Raw genomic sequence first — 20,284 nt, 5'->3', positions numbered from 1 at the left:
AGATCTATGATCCCTACACACAGATCTATGATCCCTACACACAGATCTATGATCCCTACACATACAAATCTATGATCCCTGCACACAGGTCAATGATCCCTACACACAGATCTATGATCCCTACACATACAGATCTATGATCCCTACACACTGATCTATGATCCCTACACACAGATCAATGATTAGTGTTGAGCGGCATAGGCCATATTCGAATTCGCGAATATTTGCGAATATATGGACGAATATTCATCATAAATTCACGAATATTCGCATATTCATAATATTCTCGCTTTATTTTCGCATATGCGGAAATTGGCGTATGCGAAAATTAACATATGCAAAAATTAACATGTACAAAAAATAGCATAAGCGCAAAATTCGCATATGCGAAAATTAGCATATGCAAATTTTCGCATATGTGAAAATTCGCACACCAGTCTCACACAGCAGTATTAGAGTCTTCTTTACACCACACAAGCTGGAAGCAGAGAGGGGTGATCACTGTGATGTGTACTGTGAAAAAAATACAAAAAAAACGAATATTTGTAATTACGAATATATAGCGCTATATTCGCGAGCAACACAATGATCCCTACACACAGATCTATGATCCCTACACACAGATCTATGATCCCTACACACAGATCAATGATCCCTACACACAGATCAATGATCCCTACACACAGATCTATGATCCCTACATACAGATCTATGATCCCTACACATACAGATCAATGATCCCTACACATACAGATCTATGATCCCTACACACAGATCAATGATCCCTACACACAGATCAATGATCCCTACATACAGATCTATGATCCCTACACACAGATCTATGATCCCTACACATACAGATCAATGATCCCTACACATACAGACCTATGATCCCTACACACAGATCAATGATCCCTACACACACAGATCAATGATCCCTACACACAGATCAATGATCCCTACACATACAGATCTATGATCCCTACACACAGATCTATGATCCCTACACACAGATCAATGATCCCTACACATACAGATCTATGATCCCTACACACAGATCTATGATCCCTACACACAGATCTATGATCCCTACACACAGATCTATGATCCATACACATACAGATCAATGATCCCTACACACTGATCTATTATCCCCACATATACAGATCTATGATCCCTACACACAGATCAATGATCCCTACACACAGATCAATGATCCCTACACACAGATCTATGATCCCTACACATATAGATCAATGATCCCTACATACAGATCAATGATCCCTACATACAGATCTATGATCCCTACACACAGATCTATGATCCCTACACATACAGATCAATGATCCCTACACATACAGATCTATGATCCCTACACACAGATCAATGATCCCTACACACACAGATCAATGATCCCTACACACAGATCAATGATCCCTACACATACAGATCTATGATCCCTACACACAGATCTATGATCCCTACACACAGATCAATGATCCCTACACATACAGATCTATGATCCCTACACACAGATCTATGATCCCTACACACAGATCTATGATCCCTACACACAGATCTATGATCCATACACATACAGATCAATGATCCCTACACACTGATCTATTATCCCCACATATACAGATCTATGATCCCTACACACAGATCAATGATCCCTACACACAGATCAATGATCCCTACACACAGATCTATGATCCCTACACATACATATCTATGATCCCTACACAAAGATCAATGATCCCTACACACAGATCAATGATCCCTACACACAGATCAATGATCCCTACACACACAGATCTATGATCCCTACACATACAGATCTATGATCCCTACACACAGATCAATGATCCCTACGCATACAGATCTATGATCCCTTCACATACAGATCTATGATCCCTACACACAGATCTATGATCCCTACACATACAGATCTATGATCGCTACACATACAGATCTATGATCCCTACACACAGATCAATGATCCCTACACACACTGATCTATGATCCCTACACACACAGATCAATGATCCCTACACACAGATCAATGATCCCCACACATACAGATCTATGATCCCTACACACAGATCAATGATCCCTACATACAGATCTATGATCCCTACACACACAGATCAATGATCCCTACACACAGATCTATGATCCCTATACACACAGATCAATTAACCCTACACAAAGATCAATGATCCCTACACATACAGATATATGATCTCTTCACATACAGATCTATGATCCCTACACACGAATATATGATCCCTACACATACAGATCTATGATCCCTACACACAGATCTATGATCCCTACACATACAGATCTATGATCCCTACACACAGATCAATGATCCCTACACACTGATCTATGATCCCTACACACACATCAATGATCCCTACACACAGATCTATGATCCCCACACATACAGATCTATGATCCCTACACACAGATCTATGATCCCTACACACAGATCAATGATCCCCACACATACAGATCTATGATTCCTGCACATACAGATCTATGATCCCTACACACAGATCTATGATCCCTACACACACAGATCAATGATCCCTACACACACAGATCTATGATCCCTACACACAGATCTATGATCCCTACACACAGATCTATGATCCCTACACACAGATCTATGATCCCTACACATACAGATCAATGATCCCTACACACAGATCTATGATCCCTACACATACAGATCTATGATCCCTACACACAGATCTATGATCTCTACACACAGATCTATGATCCCTACACACAGATCAATGATCCCTACACATACAGATCTATGATCCCTACACACAGATCTATGATCCCTACACACAGATCTATGATCCCTACACACAGATCAATGATCCCTACACATACAGATCAATGATCCCTACACACAGATCAATGATCCCTACACATACAGATCTATGATCCCTACACACAGATCAATGATCCCTACACACAGATCAATGATCCCTACACACAGATCTATGATCCCTACACATACAGATCAATGATCCCTACACATACAGATCTATGATCCCTACACACAGATCAATGATCCCTACACATACAGATCAATGATCCCTACACACAGATCAATGATCCCTACACATACAGATCTATGATCCCTACACACAGATCAATGATCCCTACACACAGATCAATGATCCCTACACACAGATCTATGATCCCTACACATACAGATCAATGATCCCTACACATACAGATCTATGATCCCTACACACAGATCAATGATCCCTACACATACAGATCAATGATCCCTACACACAGATCAATGATCCCTACACATACAGATCTATGATCCCTACACACAGATCTATGATCCCTACACACAGATCTATGATCCCTACATACAGATCAATGATCCCTACACATACAGATCTATGATCCCTACACACAGATCTATGATCCCTACACATACAGATCAATGATCCCTACACATACAGATCTATGATCCCTACACATACAGATCTATGATCCCTACACACAGATCTATGATCCCTACACACAGATCTATGATCCCTACACAGATCTATGATCGCTACACACAGATCTATGATCCCTACACACAGATCTATGATCCCTACACAGATCTATGATCCCTACACACAGATCTATGATCCCTACACACAGATCTATGATCCCTACACACATCAATTATCCCTACACACAGATCTATGATCCCTACACACAGATCAATGATCCCCACACATACAGATCAATGATCCCTACACATACAGATCTATGATCCCTACACACAGATCTATGATCCCTACACACAGATCAATGATCCCTACACACAGATCAATGATCCCTACACACAGATCAATGATCCCTACACATACAGATCAATGATCCCTACACATACAGATCTATGATCCCTACACACAGATCTATGATTTCTACACACAGATCTATGATCCCTACACACAGATCAATGATCCCTACACATACAGATCTATGATCCCTACACACAGATCTATGATCCCTACACACAGATCTATGATCCCTACACACAGATCAATGATCCCTACACACAGATCAATGATCCCCACACACACAGATCAATGATCCCTACACACAGATCTATGATCCCTACACATACAGATCAATGATCCCTACACACAGATCAATGATCCCTACACACATCAATGATCCCTACACACAGATCTATGATCCCTACACACAGATCAATGATCCCCACACATACAGATCAATGATCCCTACACACATCAATGATCCCTACACACAGATCTATGATCCCTACACACAGATCAATGATCCCCACACATACAGATCAATGATCCCTACACATACAAATCTATGATCCCTACACACAGATCTATGATCCCTACACACAGATCAATGATCCCTACACACAGATCAATGATCCCTACACACAGATCAATGATCCCTACACATACAGATCAATGATCCCTACACACAGATCAATGATCCCAACACATACAGATCTATGATCCCTACACACAGATCTATGATCCCTACACACAGATCAATGATCCCTACATACAGATCAATGATCCCTACACACACAGATCTATGATCCCTACACACAGATCTATGATCCCTACACATACAGATCTATGATCCCTACACACAGATCAATGATCCCTACACATACAGATCTATGATCCCTACACATACAGATCTATGATCCCTACACATACAGATCTATGATCCCTACACACAGATCTATGATCCCTACACATACAGATCTATGATCCCTACACACAGATCTATGATCCCTACACATACAGATCAATGATCCCTACACATACAGATCTATGATCCCTACACATACAGATCTATGATCCCTACACACAGATCTATGATCCCTGCACATACAGATCTATGATCCCTACACACAGATCTATGATCCCTACACACAGATCTATGATCCCTACACAGATCTATGATCCCTACACACAGATCTATGATCCCTACACACAGATCTATGATCCCTACACAGATCTATGATCCCTACACACAGATCTATGATCCCTACACACAGATCTATGATCCCTACACACATCAATGATCCCTACACACAGATCTATGATCCCTACACACAGATCAATGATCCCCACACATACAGATCAATGATCCCTACACATACAGATCTATGATCCCTACACACAGATCTATGATCCCTACACACAGATCAATGATCCCTACACACAGATCAATGATCCCTACACACAGATCAATGATCCCTACACATACAGATCAATGATCCCTACACATACAGATCTATGATCCCTACACATACAGATCTATGATCCCTACACACAGATCAATGATCCCTACACATACAGATCTATGATCCCTACACATACAGATCTATGATCCCTACACACAGATCAATGATCCCTACACATACAGATCTATGATCCCTACACACACAGATCTATGATCCCTACACATACAGATCAATGATCCCTACACACACAGATCAATGATCCCTACACACAGATCAATGATCCCTACACATACAGATCTATGATCCCTACACATACAGATCTATGATCCCTACACACAGATCTATGATCCCTGCACATACAGATCTATGATCCCTACACACAGATCTATGATCCCTACACACAGATCTATGATCCCTACACACAGATCTATGATCCCTACACATACAGATCTATGATCCCTACACACAGATCAATGATCCCTACACACAGATCAATGATCCCTACACATACAGATCTATGATCCCTACACATACAGATCTATGATCCCTACACACAGATCAATGATCCCTACACATACAGATCTATGATCCCTACACATACAGATCTATGATCCCTACACATACAGATCTATGATCCCTACACATACAGATCTATGATCCCTACACATACAGATCTATGATCCCTACACATACAGATCTATGATCCCTACACACAGATCAATGATCCCCACACATACAGATCAATGATCCCTACACACAGATCTATGATCCCTACACATACAGATCTATGATCCCTACACACAGGTCAATGATCCCTACACATACAGATCTATGATCCCTACACACAGATCTATGATCCCTACACATACAGATCTATGATCCCTACACACAGGTCAATGATCCCTACACATACAGATCTATGATCCCTACACATACAGATCTATGATCCCTACACACAGATCTATGATCCCTACACATACAGATCTATGATCCCTACACACTGATCTATGATCCCTACACACTCCCTGCCCCTATTTCTTAAGCATCCACAAGGTGAAGGATACATTTCCATGATAAGAATTAATGTCTTTTTGGTTTCAAAGGCGTCAAGCAGCAGAGTCACCCGGTCATGTGACACCACCGACAAGATATCCCGCTCACGGTATGCCTGCTGACGGGTCTTGCTTCTCAGCGGGATGAATTTGGCTGCACATGTGGCTCCATTTCCTTTGTGCACAACACGTTTCACAAAACCAAAGGATCCCCTGAAGACAAAACAGAAGGTGGTAAAGAGTGAATGCGAAAGAGCTCCAAGAACTGTGAGTGCAGCTCTGGAGGTGACTGGAGGATAAGACATGATGGAACAGCAGAATAGTGAGTGCAGCTCTGGAGGATAAGACATGATGTAACAGCAGAATAGTGAGAATCACCCTGGTAAGTTTGAGAGTCTGTAGCTGGGATGGAGAGATCCCGAGTTGGCATGCTGATAAGATGGTGGACCAGCGGAGGGGTCGGTCTTCGACCCTAAGGAAAAGTTTAAACCTGATGAAATGGTACCTGCTCCTCTGTTCATCTACCTGGGCAGTGTACGTATCCTGCCTGACTAGGATCTACAGCCAGTTCTTCCAGCTGTTATGAGGGAATAGGTTGAACCTGGTTATGTACTGTAGGAAACAAGGGGGTTTATCTATGGTGGACCCTGTGGTCTTCTTAACAAACACTTTCTTGAAAACCAATTTCACAGACCTCTGGAGAGAGAGAGAGGGCTCCTCCGTGGGTATTCTCCTGTAAGGGGCTCCTCCGTGGTTATCCTCCTGTCGGGGGCTCCTCCGTGGGTATCCTCCTGTAAGGGGCTCCTCCGTGGGTATCCTCCTGTAGGGGGCTCCTCCGTGGGTATCTTCTTGTAAGGGGCTCCTCCGTGGGTATCCTCCTGTAGGGGGCTCCTCTGTGGGCATCCTCCTTTAAGGGACTCCTCCGTGGGCATCCTCCTGTAGGGGGCTCCTCTGTGGGTATCCTCCTGTAGGGGGCTCCTCCGTGGGTATCTTCTTGTAAGGGGCTCCTCCGTGGGTATCCTCCTGTAGGGGGCTCCTCTGTGGGCATCCTCCTTTAAGGGACTCCTCCGTGGGCATCCTCCTGTAGGGGGCTCCTCTGTGGGTATCCTCCTGTAGGAGGCTCCTCCGTGGGTATCCTCCTGTAAGGGACTCCTCCGTGGGTATCGTCCTGTATGGGGCTCCTCTGTGGGTATCCTCCTGTAGGGGGCTCCTCCGTGGGTATCCTCCTGTAGGGGGCTCCTCTGTGGGCATCTTCCTGTAGGGGCTCCTCTGTGGGCATCCTCCTGTAGGGGGCTCCTCTGTGGGCATCCTCCTGTAGGGGGCTCCTCCGTGGGCATCCTCCTGTAGGGGGCTCCTCCGTGGGCATCCTCCTGTAGGGGGCTCCTCCGTGGGTATCCTGCTGTAGGGGGCTCCTCCGTGGGCATCCTCCTGTAGGGGGCTCCTCCGTGGGCATCCTCCTGTAGGGGGCTCCTCTGTGGGTATCCTCCTGTAGGGGGCTCCTTCGTGAGCATCCTCCTGTAGGGGGCTCCTCCGTGGGCATCCTCCTGTAGGGGGCTCCTCTGTGGGTATCCTCCTTTAGGGGGCTCCTCCGTGGGTATCCTCCTGTAGGGGGCTCCTCCATGAGCATCCTCCTGTAGGGGGCTCCTCCGTGGTATCCTCCTGTAGCGGGCTCCTCTGTGGGTATCCTCCTGTAGGGGGCTCCTCTGTGGGCATCCTCCTGTATGGGGCTCCTCTGTGGGCATCCTCCTGTAGGGGGCTTCTCCGTGGGTATCCTCCTGTAGGGGGCTCCTCCGTGGGTATCCTGCTTTAGGGGGCTCCTACGTGGGCATCCTCCTGTAGGGGGATCCTCTGTGGGCATCCTCCTGTAGGGGGCACCTCCGTAGGTACACTCTTGCAGGGAATGGCTTCGGCAAGGATCTTCGTACACCTCATGGATATCTCTCGGCTTATGCTGCCCCGACTCTGATATGTTGGTGATGTTGACCCATTTCCAGAAGCCTTTGGGCCTCAGGGACTGCCCAGGTCGGGATCTCAGGGTACAGTTCAGACTATTAAACTCAGAAAGGATCATCTAGAGGTTTGGGGACCTGGCCTAGCACTGATTTCAGGGGAAGCTTTATGCGAGGGACAACCTGGGGTGCAGGAAGTCTGATGCACATCCCCGGGAGAAGTGTGGGAACATGGGGGGAGATTTATCAAAACCTGTGAGGAGGAAGAGTGGTACAGTTTCCCATATTAACCAATCAGATTGCTTCTTTCATTTGTCACAGGCCTCTATAAAAATGAAAGAAGTGATCTGATTGGTTGCTATGGGCAACTGCACCACTCTTCCTCTACACAGGCTTTGATAAATCTCCCCCATGGAGAGCATGACTGCCGGATTCAGCTAGTCAGCCTTACCGATCCTGAGTGGGAATATGAGGGGGGATCAGGTCTGGAGGAACATCACTGGGACCTCGGGAGATCAGGTCTAGAGGAACATCACTGGGACCTCGGGAGATCAGGTCTAGAGGAACATCACTGGGACCTCGGGAGATCAGGTATAAAGGAACATCACTGGGACCTCAAGAGATTAGGTCTAGAGTAACATCACTGGGACCTCGGGAGATCAGGTCTAGAGGAACATCACTGGGACCTCGGGAGATCAGGTCTAGAGGAACATCACTGGGACCTCAAGAGATCAGGTCTAGAGGAACATCACTGGGACCTCGGGAGATCAGGTCTAGAGGAACATCACTGGGACCTCAGGAGATCAGGTCTGGAGGAACATCACTGGGACCTCGGGAGATCAGGTCTAGAGGAACATCACTGGGACCTCGGGAGATCAGGTCTAGAGGAACATCACTGGGACCTCAAGAGATCAGGTCTAGAGGAACATCACTGGGACCTCGGGAGATCAGGTCTAGAGGAACATCACTGGGACCTCGAGAGATCAGATCTAGAGGAACATCACTGGGACCTCGGGAGATCAGGTCTAGAGGAACATCACTGGGACCTCGGGAGATCAGGTCTAGAGGAACATCACTGGGACCTCAAGAGATCAGGTCTAGAGGAACATCACTGGGACCTCGGGAGATCAGATCTAGAGGAACATCACTGGGACCTCGGAAGATCAGGTCTAGAGGAACATCACTGGGACCTCGTGAGATCAGGTCTAGAGGAACATCACTGGGACCTGGGGAGATCAGGTCTAGAGGAACATCACTGGGACCTCAAGAGATCAGGTCTAGAGGAACATCACTGGGACCTCGGGAGATCAGATCTAGAGGAACATCACTGGGACCTCGGGAGATCAGGTCTAGAGGAACATCACTGGGACCTCGGGAGATCAGGTCTAGAGGAACATCACTGGGACCTCAAGAGATCAGGTCTAGAGGAACATCACTGGGACCTCGGGAGAACAGATCTAGAGGAACATCACTGGGACCTCGGGAGATCAGATCTAGAGGAACATCACTGGGACCTCAAGAGATCAGGTCTAGATGAACATCACTGGGACCTCGGGAGATCAGGTCTAGAGGAACATCACTGGGACCTCGGGAGATCAGGTCTAGAGGAACATCACTGGGACCTCGAGAGATCAGGTCTAGAGGAACATCACTGGGACCTCGAGAGATCAGGTCTAGAGGAACATGACTGGGACCTCGGGAGATCAGGTCTAGAGGAACATCACTGGGACCTCGGGAGATCAGGTCTAGAGGAACATCACTGGGACCTCAAGAGATCAGGTCTAGAGGAACATCACTGGGACCTCGGGAGAACAGATCTAGAGGAACATCACTGGGACCTCGGGAGATCAGATCTAGAGGAACATCACTGGGACCCTGAAGAGATCAGGTCTAGAGGAACATCACTGGGACCTCAAGAGATCAGGTCTAGAGGAACATCACTGGGACCTCGGAAGATCAGGTCTAGAGGAACATCACTGGGACCTCGGGAGATCAGGTCTGGAGGAACATCACTGGGACCTCGGGAGATCAGGTCTAGAGGAACATCACTGGGACCTCGGGAGATCAGGTCTAGAGGAACATCACTGGGACCTCAAGAGATCAGGTCTAGAGGAACATCACTGGGACCTCGGGAGATCAGGTCTAGAGGAACATCACTGGGACCTCGAGAGATCAGGTCTAGAGGAACATCACTGGGACCTCGAGAGATCAGGTCTAGAGGAACATCACTGGGACCTCGAGAGATCAGGTCTAGAGGAACATCACTGGGACCTCAAGAGATCAGGTCTAGAGGAACATCACTGGGACCTCGGGAGATCAGATCTAGAGGAACATCACTGGGACCTCGGGAGATCAGGTCTAGAGTAACATCACTGGGACCTCGGGAGATCAGGTCTAGAGGAACATCACTGGGACCTCGGGAGATCAGGTCTAGAGGAACATCACTGGGACCTCAAGAGATCAGGTCTAGAGGAACATCACTGGGACCTCGGGAGATCAGGTCTAGAGGAAACATCACTGGGACCTCGGGAGATCAGGTCTAGAGGAACATCACTGGGACCTCGGGAGATCAGGTCTAGAGGAACATCACTGGGACCTCGGGAGATCAGGTCTGGAGGAACATCACTGGGACCTCGGGAGATCAGGTCTAGAGGAACATCACTGGGACCTCGGGAGATCAGGTCTAGAGGAACATCACTGGGACCTCAAGAGATCAGGTCTAGAGGAACATCACTGGGACCTCGGGAGATCAGGTCTAGAGGAACATCACTGGGACCTCGAGAGATCAGATCTAGAGGAACATCACTGGGACCTCGGGAGATCAGGTCTAGAGGAACATCACTGGGACCTCGGGAGATCAGGTCTAGAGGAACATCACTGGGACCTCAAGAGATCAGGTCTAGAGGAACATCACTGGGACCTCGGGAGATCAGATCTAGAGGAACATCACTGGGACCTCGGAAGATCAGGTCTAGAGGAACATCACTGGGACCTCGAGAGATCAGGTCTAGAGGAACATCACTTGGACCTGGGGAGATCAGGTCTAGAGGAACATCACTGGGACCTCAAGAGATCAGGTCTAGAGGAACATCACTGGGACCTCGGGAGATCAGATCTAGAGGAACATCACTGGGACCTCGGGAGATCAGGTCTAGAGGAACATCACTGGGACCTCGGGAGATCAGATCTAGAGGAACATCACTGGGACCTCAAGAGATCAGGTCTAGAGGAACATCACTGGGACCTCGGGAGATCAGGTCTAGAGGAACATCACTGGGACCTCGGGAGATCAGGTCTAGAGGAACATCACTGGCACCTCAAGAGATCAGGTCTAGAGGAACATCACTGGGACCTCGGGAGATCAGATCTAGAGGAACATCACTGGGACCTCGGGAGATCAGGTCTAGAGGTACATCACTGGGACCTCGGGAGATCAGGTCTAGAGGAACATCACTGGGACCTCAAGAGATCAGGTCTAGAGGAACATCACTGGGACCTCGGGAGATCAGATCTAGAGGAACATCACTGGGACCTCGGGAGATCAGGTCTAGAGGAACCATCACTGGGACCTCGAGAGATCAGGTCTAGAGGAACATCACTGGGACCTCGAGAGATCAGGTCTAGAGGAACATCACTGGGACCTCGGAGATCAGATCTAGAGGAACATCACTGGGACCTCGGGAGATCAGGTCTAGAGGAACATCACTGGGACCTCAAGAGATCAGGTCTAGAGGAACATCACTGGGACCTCGGGAGATCAGATCTAGAGGAACATCACTGGGACCTCGGGAGATCAGATCTAGAGGAACATCACTGGGACCTCGGGAGATCAGGTCTAGAGGAACATCACTGGGACCTCGGGAGATCAGGACTAGAGGAACATCACTGGGACCTCTGGAGATCAGGTCTAGAGGAACATCACTGGGACCTCGGGAGATCAGATCTAGAGGAACATCACTGGGACCTCGAGAGATCAGGTCTAGAGGAACATCACTGGGACCTCGGGAGATCAGATCTAGAGGAACATCACTGGGACCTCAAGAGATCAGGTCTAGAGGAACATCACTGGGACCTCGGGAGATCAGGACTAGAGGAACATCACTGGGACCTCGGGAGATCAGATCTAGAGGAACATCACTGGGACCTCGGGAGATCAGGCCTAGAGGAACATCACTGGGACCTCGGGAGATCAGGTCTAGAGGAACATCACTGGGACCTCGGGAGATCAGGACTAGTGGAACATCATTGGGACCTCGGGAGATCAGGTCTGGAGGAACATCACTGGGACCGCGGGAGATCAGGTCTGGAGGCTGGCAGGTTGGGTAGAAGTATGGCTTTCCTCCTGTAGAGGGTTTTCTACTAATGTGCTCCAGGTACTAAGCCTCTGCAGGCTACCATTATTCTGGATAGGGACAGTGGGTCAGGGATGTTATGGGGTAAGTGGTAGGACTAGTCCTAAATTGTCGGGGCATGCCTCTCTTAGCTTTTTGTATGGTTTTCAGGAAGGTTATGGTACAAGCGTCTAGGTGTTATAGTTCAGCGGTGAAGGAGTTATGATGTTGTGGACAGGCAGGGTGTGTAGTCAGGGTCATGATATTGGGATATTAATCTCATTGATGGGGGAGGAGGAGGCACAGGGCAGGACATTCCCTCCCGCTGGATTTCTCTGTTATCAGCCACGTCACGCCGCAGTCTGTTCCTGCACAGCGGATCCTCCCCCTCCATGTTCCCGTGTCTGTAAATACTTTGCAATCTGAGCTACAGAATCTTCATCCAGAGGGAAAAATCCAAGAAGTTAATGAAGGTGAATAACGCGGCAGCGCGCTGGGACTGCGAGCAGAGGATCCGGAATATTCATCCTACCTCCCAATCTCTTCTTTAACCTCGAAGAACGACTTCAGCTTCCTCCTCCTGTGCTGCGGCTTCATCTCCTGCTCCTTCTCTTCTGGAGAGAAGAAAAACTCTTGTCACCTGTCACACAATGGAAATGTCACCTCCCCTCCCCCCGCATGAACTAGACTCCCCCGGAACCCTCATCGCAGCAACATCACGGCTGTCAGAGCAAAACAAAGATACAACGTAACGCTGCAGGGAGATGGGAAACAGTGTAACAGTGCGGGGATGTGGGATATGGTGTAACACTGCAGGGATGTGGGGGATACGGTGTAACACTGCAGGGATGTGGGGGATACGGTGTAACACTGCAGGGATGTGGGATACGGTGTAACACTGCAGGGATGTGGGGGATACGGTGTAACACTGCAGGGATGTGGGATACGGTGTAACACTGCGGGGATGTGGGATACAGTGTAACATTGCAGGGATGTGGGATACGGTGTAACACTGCAGGGATGTGGGGGATACGGTGTAACACTGCAGGGATGAGGGGGATACGGTGTAACACTGCAGGGATGTGGGATACGGTGTAACACTGCAGGGATGTGGGGGATACGGTGTAACACTTCAGGGATGAGGGGGATACGGTGTAACACTGCGAGGATGTGGGATACGGTGTAACACTGCGGGGATGTGGGATACGGTGTAACACTGCAGGGATGTGGGATACGGTGTAACACTGCGGGGATGTGGGATACGGTGTAACACTGCAGGGATGAGGGCGATACGGTGTAACACTGCGGGGATGTGGGATACGGTGTAACACTGCGGGGATGTGGGGGATACGGTGTAACACTGCGGGGATGTGGGGGATACGATGTAACACTGCGGGGATGTGGGATACGGTGTAACACTGCGGGGATGTGGGGGATACGGTGTAACACTGCGGGGATGTGGGATACGGTGTAACACTGCGGGGATGTGGGATACGGTGTAACACTGCGGGGATGTGGGGGATACGATGTAACACTGCAGGGATGTGGGGGATACGGTGTAACACTGCGGGGATGTGGGATACGGTGTAACACTGCGGGGATGTGGGATACGGTGTAACACTGCAGGGATGTGGGGGATACGGTGTAACACTGCGGGGATGTGGGATACGGTGTAACACTGCGGGGATGTGGGATACGGTGTAACACTGCGGGGATGTGGGGGATACGGTGTAACACTGCGGGGATGTGGGATATGGTGTAACACTGCGGGGATGAGGGGGATACGGTGTAACACTGCGGGGATGTGGGATACGGTGTAACACTGCGGGGATGTGGGATACGGTGTAACACTGCGAGGATGGGGGATACGGTGTAACACTGCAGGGATGTGGGATACGGTGTAACACTGCGGGGATGTTGGATACGGTGTAACACAGCAGGGATGTGTGGGATACGGTGTAACACTGCGAGGATGGGGGATACGGTGTAACACTGCAGGGATGTGGGATACGGTGTAACACTGCGGGGATGGGGGATACGGTGTAACACTGCAGGGATGTGGGATACGGTGTAACACTGCGGGGATGTGGGATACGGTGTAACACTGCGGGGATGTGGGATACGGTGTAACACTGCGGGGATGTGGGATACGGTGTAACACTGCAGGGATGTGGGATACGGTGTAACACTGCGGGGATGTGGGATACGGTGTAACACTGCGGGGATGTGGGATACGGTGTAACACTGCGGGGATGTGGGATACGGTGTAACACTGCGGGGATGTGGGATACGGTGTAACACTGCAGGGATGGGGGATACGGTGTATCACGGTCAGGCAGGGAGCTGTATATCTATTATGGCAGTTCTTGGTTCCTCACCAACCACCATCACCAGTTCGGCCTTGCAGGACACTTCTCCGGCAAAGTTTCGGGCCACACAGGTGTACACCCCGCCGTCTGCCGCCTCTGTGTGACGGATGATCAGCGAGTATCTCCTCTCCTCTCGCAGCATCTGGATTCGGTCACTTTCCTTCAGCAGCTTCTGGTCCTGATGAAGTACAGAAGGTGTCCACCATGTTATACCAGACTATGGTCAGCGGGGTATTACCTTATACCAGACTATGGTCAGCGGGGTATTACCTTATACCAGACTATGGTCAGCGGGGTATTACCTTATACCAGACTATGGTCAGCGGGGTATTACCTTATACCAGACTATGGTCAGCGGAGTATTACCTTATACCAGACTATGGTCAGCGGGGTATTACCTTATACCAGACTATGGTCAGCGGGGTATTACCTTATACCAGACTATGGTCAGCGGGGTATTACCTTATACCAGACTATGGTCAGCGGGGTATTACCTTATACCAGACTATGGTCAGCGGGGTATTACCTTATACCAGACTATGGTCAGCGGTGTATTACCTTATACCAGACTATGGTCAGCGGGGTATTACCTTATACCAGACTATGGTCAGCGGGGTATTACCTTATACCAGACTATGGTCAGCGGGGTATTACCTTATACCAGACTATGGTCAGCGGGGTATTACCTTATACCAGACTATGGTCAGCGGGGTATTACCTTATACCAGACTATGGTCAGCGGGGTATTACCTTATACCAGACTATGGTCAGCGGTGTATTACCTTATACCAGACTATGGTCAGCGGGGTATTACCTTATACCAGACTATGGTCAGCGGGGTATTACCTTATACCAGACTATGGTCAGCGGGGTATTACCTTATACCAGACTATGGTCAGCGGGGTATTACCTTATACCAGACTATGGTCAGCGGTGTATTACCTTATACCAGACTATGGTCAGCGGGGTATTACCTTATACCAGACTATGGTCAGCAGGGTATTACCTTATACCAGACTATGGTCAGCGGGGTATTACCTTATACCAGACTATGGTCAGCGGGGTATTACCTTATACCAGACTATGGTCAGCGGGGTATTACCTTATACCAGACTATGGTTAGCGGGGTATTACCTTATACCAGACTATGGTTAGCGGGGTATTACCTTATACCAGACTATGGTCAGCGGGGTATTACCTTATACCAGACTATGGTCAGCGGGGTATTACCTTATACCAGACTATGGTCAGCGGGGTATTACCTTATACCAGACTATGGTCAGCAGGGTATTACCTTATACCAGACTATGGTCAGCGGGGTATTACCTTATACCAGACTATGGTCAGCAGGGTATTACCTTATACCAGACTATGGTCAGCAGGGTATTACCTTATACCAGACTATGGTTAGCGGGGTATTACCTTATACCAGACTATGGTTAGCGGGGTATTACCTTATACCAGACTATGGTCAGCGGGGTATTACCTTATACCAGACTATGGTCAGCGGGGTATTACCTTATACCAGACTATGGTCAGCGGGGTATTACCTTATACCAGACTATGGTCAGCGGGGTATTACCTTATACCAGACTATGGTCAGCGGGGTATTACCTTATACCAGACTATGGTCAGCGGGGTATTACCTTATACCAGACTATGGTCAGCGGGGTATTACCTTATACCAGACTATGGTCAGCGGGGTATTACCTTATACCAGACTATGGTCAGCGGGGTATTACCTTATACCAGACTATGGTCAGCGGGGGGCTTCCATCTATTAGAGCATCAAATTGTGCTGTTTCTCCCCGATAGCTGTGAACGTCTTCTATGGTCTCCTGCATATATGGGGGATCTGTGAGGATCAAACACAAATGGGGGAGATTTATCAAAACATCATCCATACCTCATCATCCCCCCATCTATTTATTATCCATCCATCTATTATTCATACACCCATCATCAATCAATCATCCATACATCCATTAATCCAACATATACCCATCATCCACACACCCATCATCCATACACCCATCACTCATACATACATCATCCATACACCCATCATCCATACACCCATCACTCATACATACATCATCCATACACCCATCATTAATACACCCATCATCAATACACCCATCATCCATACACCCATCATCAATACACCCATCACTCATACATCCATCATCCATACGCCCATCATCCATACGCCCATCATCAATCAATCAACCATACATCCATTAATCCAACATATACCCATCATCCATACACCCATCACTCATACATACATCATCCATACACCCATCATCAATACACCCATCATCCATACACCCATCAACCATACATTCATCATCCATACACCCATCATCCATACACCCATCATCCATACACTCATCATCCATACACTCATCATCCATACACTCATCAACCATACACTCATCATCCATACACTCATCAACCATACACCCATCATCCATACACCCATCATCCATACACTCATCATCCATACACTCATCATCCATACTCTCATCAACCATACACTCATCATCCATACACCCATCATCCATACACCCATCATCCATACACTCATCATCCATACACTCATCATCCATACACCCATCATCCATACACCCATCATCCATACATACACTCATCATCCATACACCCATCGTCCATACACCCATCATCCATACATACACTCATCGTCCATACACTCATCGTCCATACACTCATCGTCCATACACTCATCATCCATACACCCATCATCCATACACCCATCATCCATACACTCATCAACCATACACTCATCATCCATACACCCATCATCCATACACCCATCATCCATACACTCATCATCCATACACTCATCATCCATACACCCATCATCCATACACCCATCATCCATACATACACTCATCATCCATACACCCATCGTCCATACACCCATCATCCATACATACACCCATCGTCCATACACTCATCGTCCATACACTCATCATCCATACACTCATCATCCATACACCCATCATCCATACACTCATCATCCATACACTCATCAACCATACACTCATCATCCATACACTCATCATCCATACACTCATCAACCATACACTCATCAACCATACACTCATCATCTATACACTCATCATCCATACACTCATCATCCATACACCCATCATCCATACACCCATCATCCATACATACACTCATCATCCATACACCCATCGTCCATACACCCATCATCCATACACTCATCAACCATACACTCATCATCCATACACTCATCGTCCATACACTCATCAACCATACACTCATCGTCCATACACTCATCGTCCATACACTCATCATCCATACACTCATCATCCATACACCCATCATCCATACACCCATCATCCATACACTCATCATCCATATACTCATCAACCATACACTCATCATCCATACACTCATCATCCATACACTCATCAACCATACACTCATCAACCATACACTCATCATCCATACACTCATCATCCATACACTCATCATCCATACATACACTCATCATCCATACACTCATCATCCATACACTCATCATCCATACACTCATCATCCAAACACTCATCATCCATACACCCATCATCCATACACCCATCATCCATACACCCATCATCCATACACCCATCAACCATACACCCATCATCCATACACCCATCAACCATACACCCATCATCCATACACCCATCATCCATACACTCATCATCCATACACTCATCATCCATACACTCATCATCCATACACCCATCATCCATACACCCATCATCCATACATACTCATCATCCATACACTCATCATCCATACACCCATCATCCATACACCCATCATCCATACACCCATCATCCATACATACTCATCATCCATACACCCATCATCCATACATACACTCATCGTCCATAAACTCATCATCCATACACTCATGATCCATACACCCATCATCCATACATACACTCATCGTCCATACACTCATCATCCATACACTCATCATCCATACACTCATCGTCCATACACCCATCATCCATACATACACTCATCGTCCATACACTCATCATCCATACACCCATCATCCATACACCCATCATCCATACACCCATCTAACAGCAACTATACAGAGCAAATTCAGACACCCCTGACACCTCTGCCTGTAGGGGGCGTCCTTCACACTTTACATGGGGGGATCTGCTGCACTCTGGGCCCCGGTAATAATGTATCAGTCACAGATGAAGGTTATTGTGAATAATATAATGACAGCGTCTAAGGGAAAAGATTCAAGAGACAACGACCTTGGCGTCACCTTGAGGGTTATGGACGAAGGATCTAAGTCTATCTATCTCATATCTATCTCATATCTATCTATCTATCTCATATCTATATATTTATCTATCTCATATCTATCTATCTATCTCATATCTATCTATCTCATATCTATCTATCTATCTATCTCATATCTATCTATCTATCTATCTATCTATCTCATATCTATCTATCTCATATCTATCTATCTATCTATCTATCTCATATCTATCTATCTATCTATCTATCTATCTCATATCTATCTATCTATCTATCTATCTCATATCTATCTATCTATCTCATATCTATCTATCTCATATCTATCTATCTATCTATCTCATATCTATCTCATATCTATCTATCTATCTATCTCATATCTATCTATCTCATATCTATCTCATATCTATCTATCTATCTATCTCATATCTATCTATCTATCTATCTATCTCATATCTATCTATCTATCTATCTATCTCATATCTATCTATCTCATATATATCTATCTGTCTATCTATCTCATATCTATCTCATATCTATCTATCTATCTATCTCATATCTATCTATCTCATATCTATCTCATATCTATCTATCTATCTATCTCATATCTATCTATCTATCTATCTCATATCTATCTCATATCTATCTATCTCATATATATCTATCTATCTATCTCATATCTATCTCATATCTATCTATCTATCTCATATCTATCTATCTATCTATCTATCTCATATCTATCTATCTATCTATCTATCTCATATCTATCTCATATCTATCTCATATCTATCTATCTCATATCTATCTATCTATCTCATATCTATCTATCTATATATCCATCTCATATCTATCTCATATCTATCTATCTCATATCTATCTCATATCTATCTATCTATCTCATATCTATCTCATATCTATCTCATATCTATCTCATATCTATCTATCTATCTATCTCATATCTATCTATCTATCTCATATC

At 46.7% G+C, this 20,284-nt stretch overlaps 1 protein-coding gene across 1 annotated transcript in view; it reads right to left on the bottom strand.

Moving 5' to 3' along the window:
• Positions 1 to 20,284, bottom strand: part of OBSCN (obscurin, cytoskeletal calmodulin and titin-interacting RhoGEF) — a 577,179-nt gene that overhangs the window by 125,534 nt on the left and 431,361 nt on the right. The window contains 4 exon segments of the mRNA XM_056518694.1: positions 6,343 to 6,543; positions 13,143 to 13,224; positions 14,989 to 15,157; positions 16,722 to 16,834. Of these exon segments, the coding sequence (XP_056374669.1) occupies positions 6,343 to 6,543; positions 13,143 to 13,224; positions 14,989 to 15,157; positions 16,722 to 16,834 (565 nt within the window).

Source organism: Hyla sarda, chromosome 5, assembly GCF_029499605.1.
Source record: "Hyla sarda isolate aHylSar1 chromosome 5, aHylSar1.hap1, whole genome shotgun sequence".
Taxonomy (NCBI): Eukaryota; Metazoa; Chordata; class Amphibia; order Anura; family Hylidae; genus Hyla; species Hyla sarda.
This window is presented reverse-complemented; position numbering and strand designations above follow the sequence as displayed.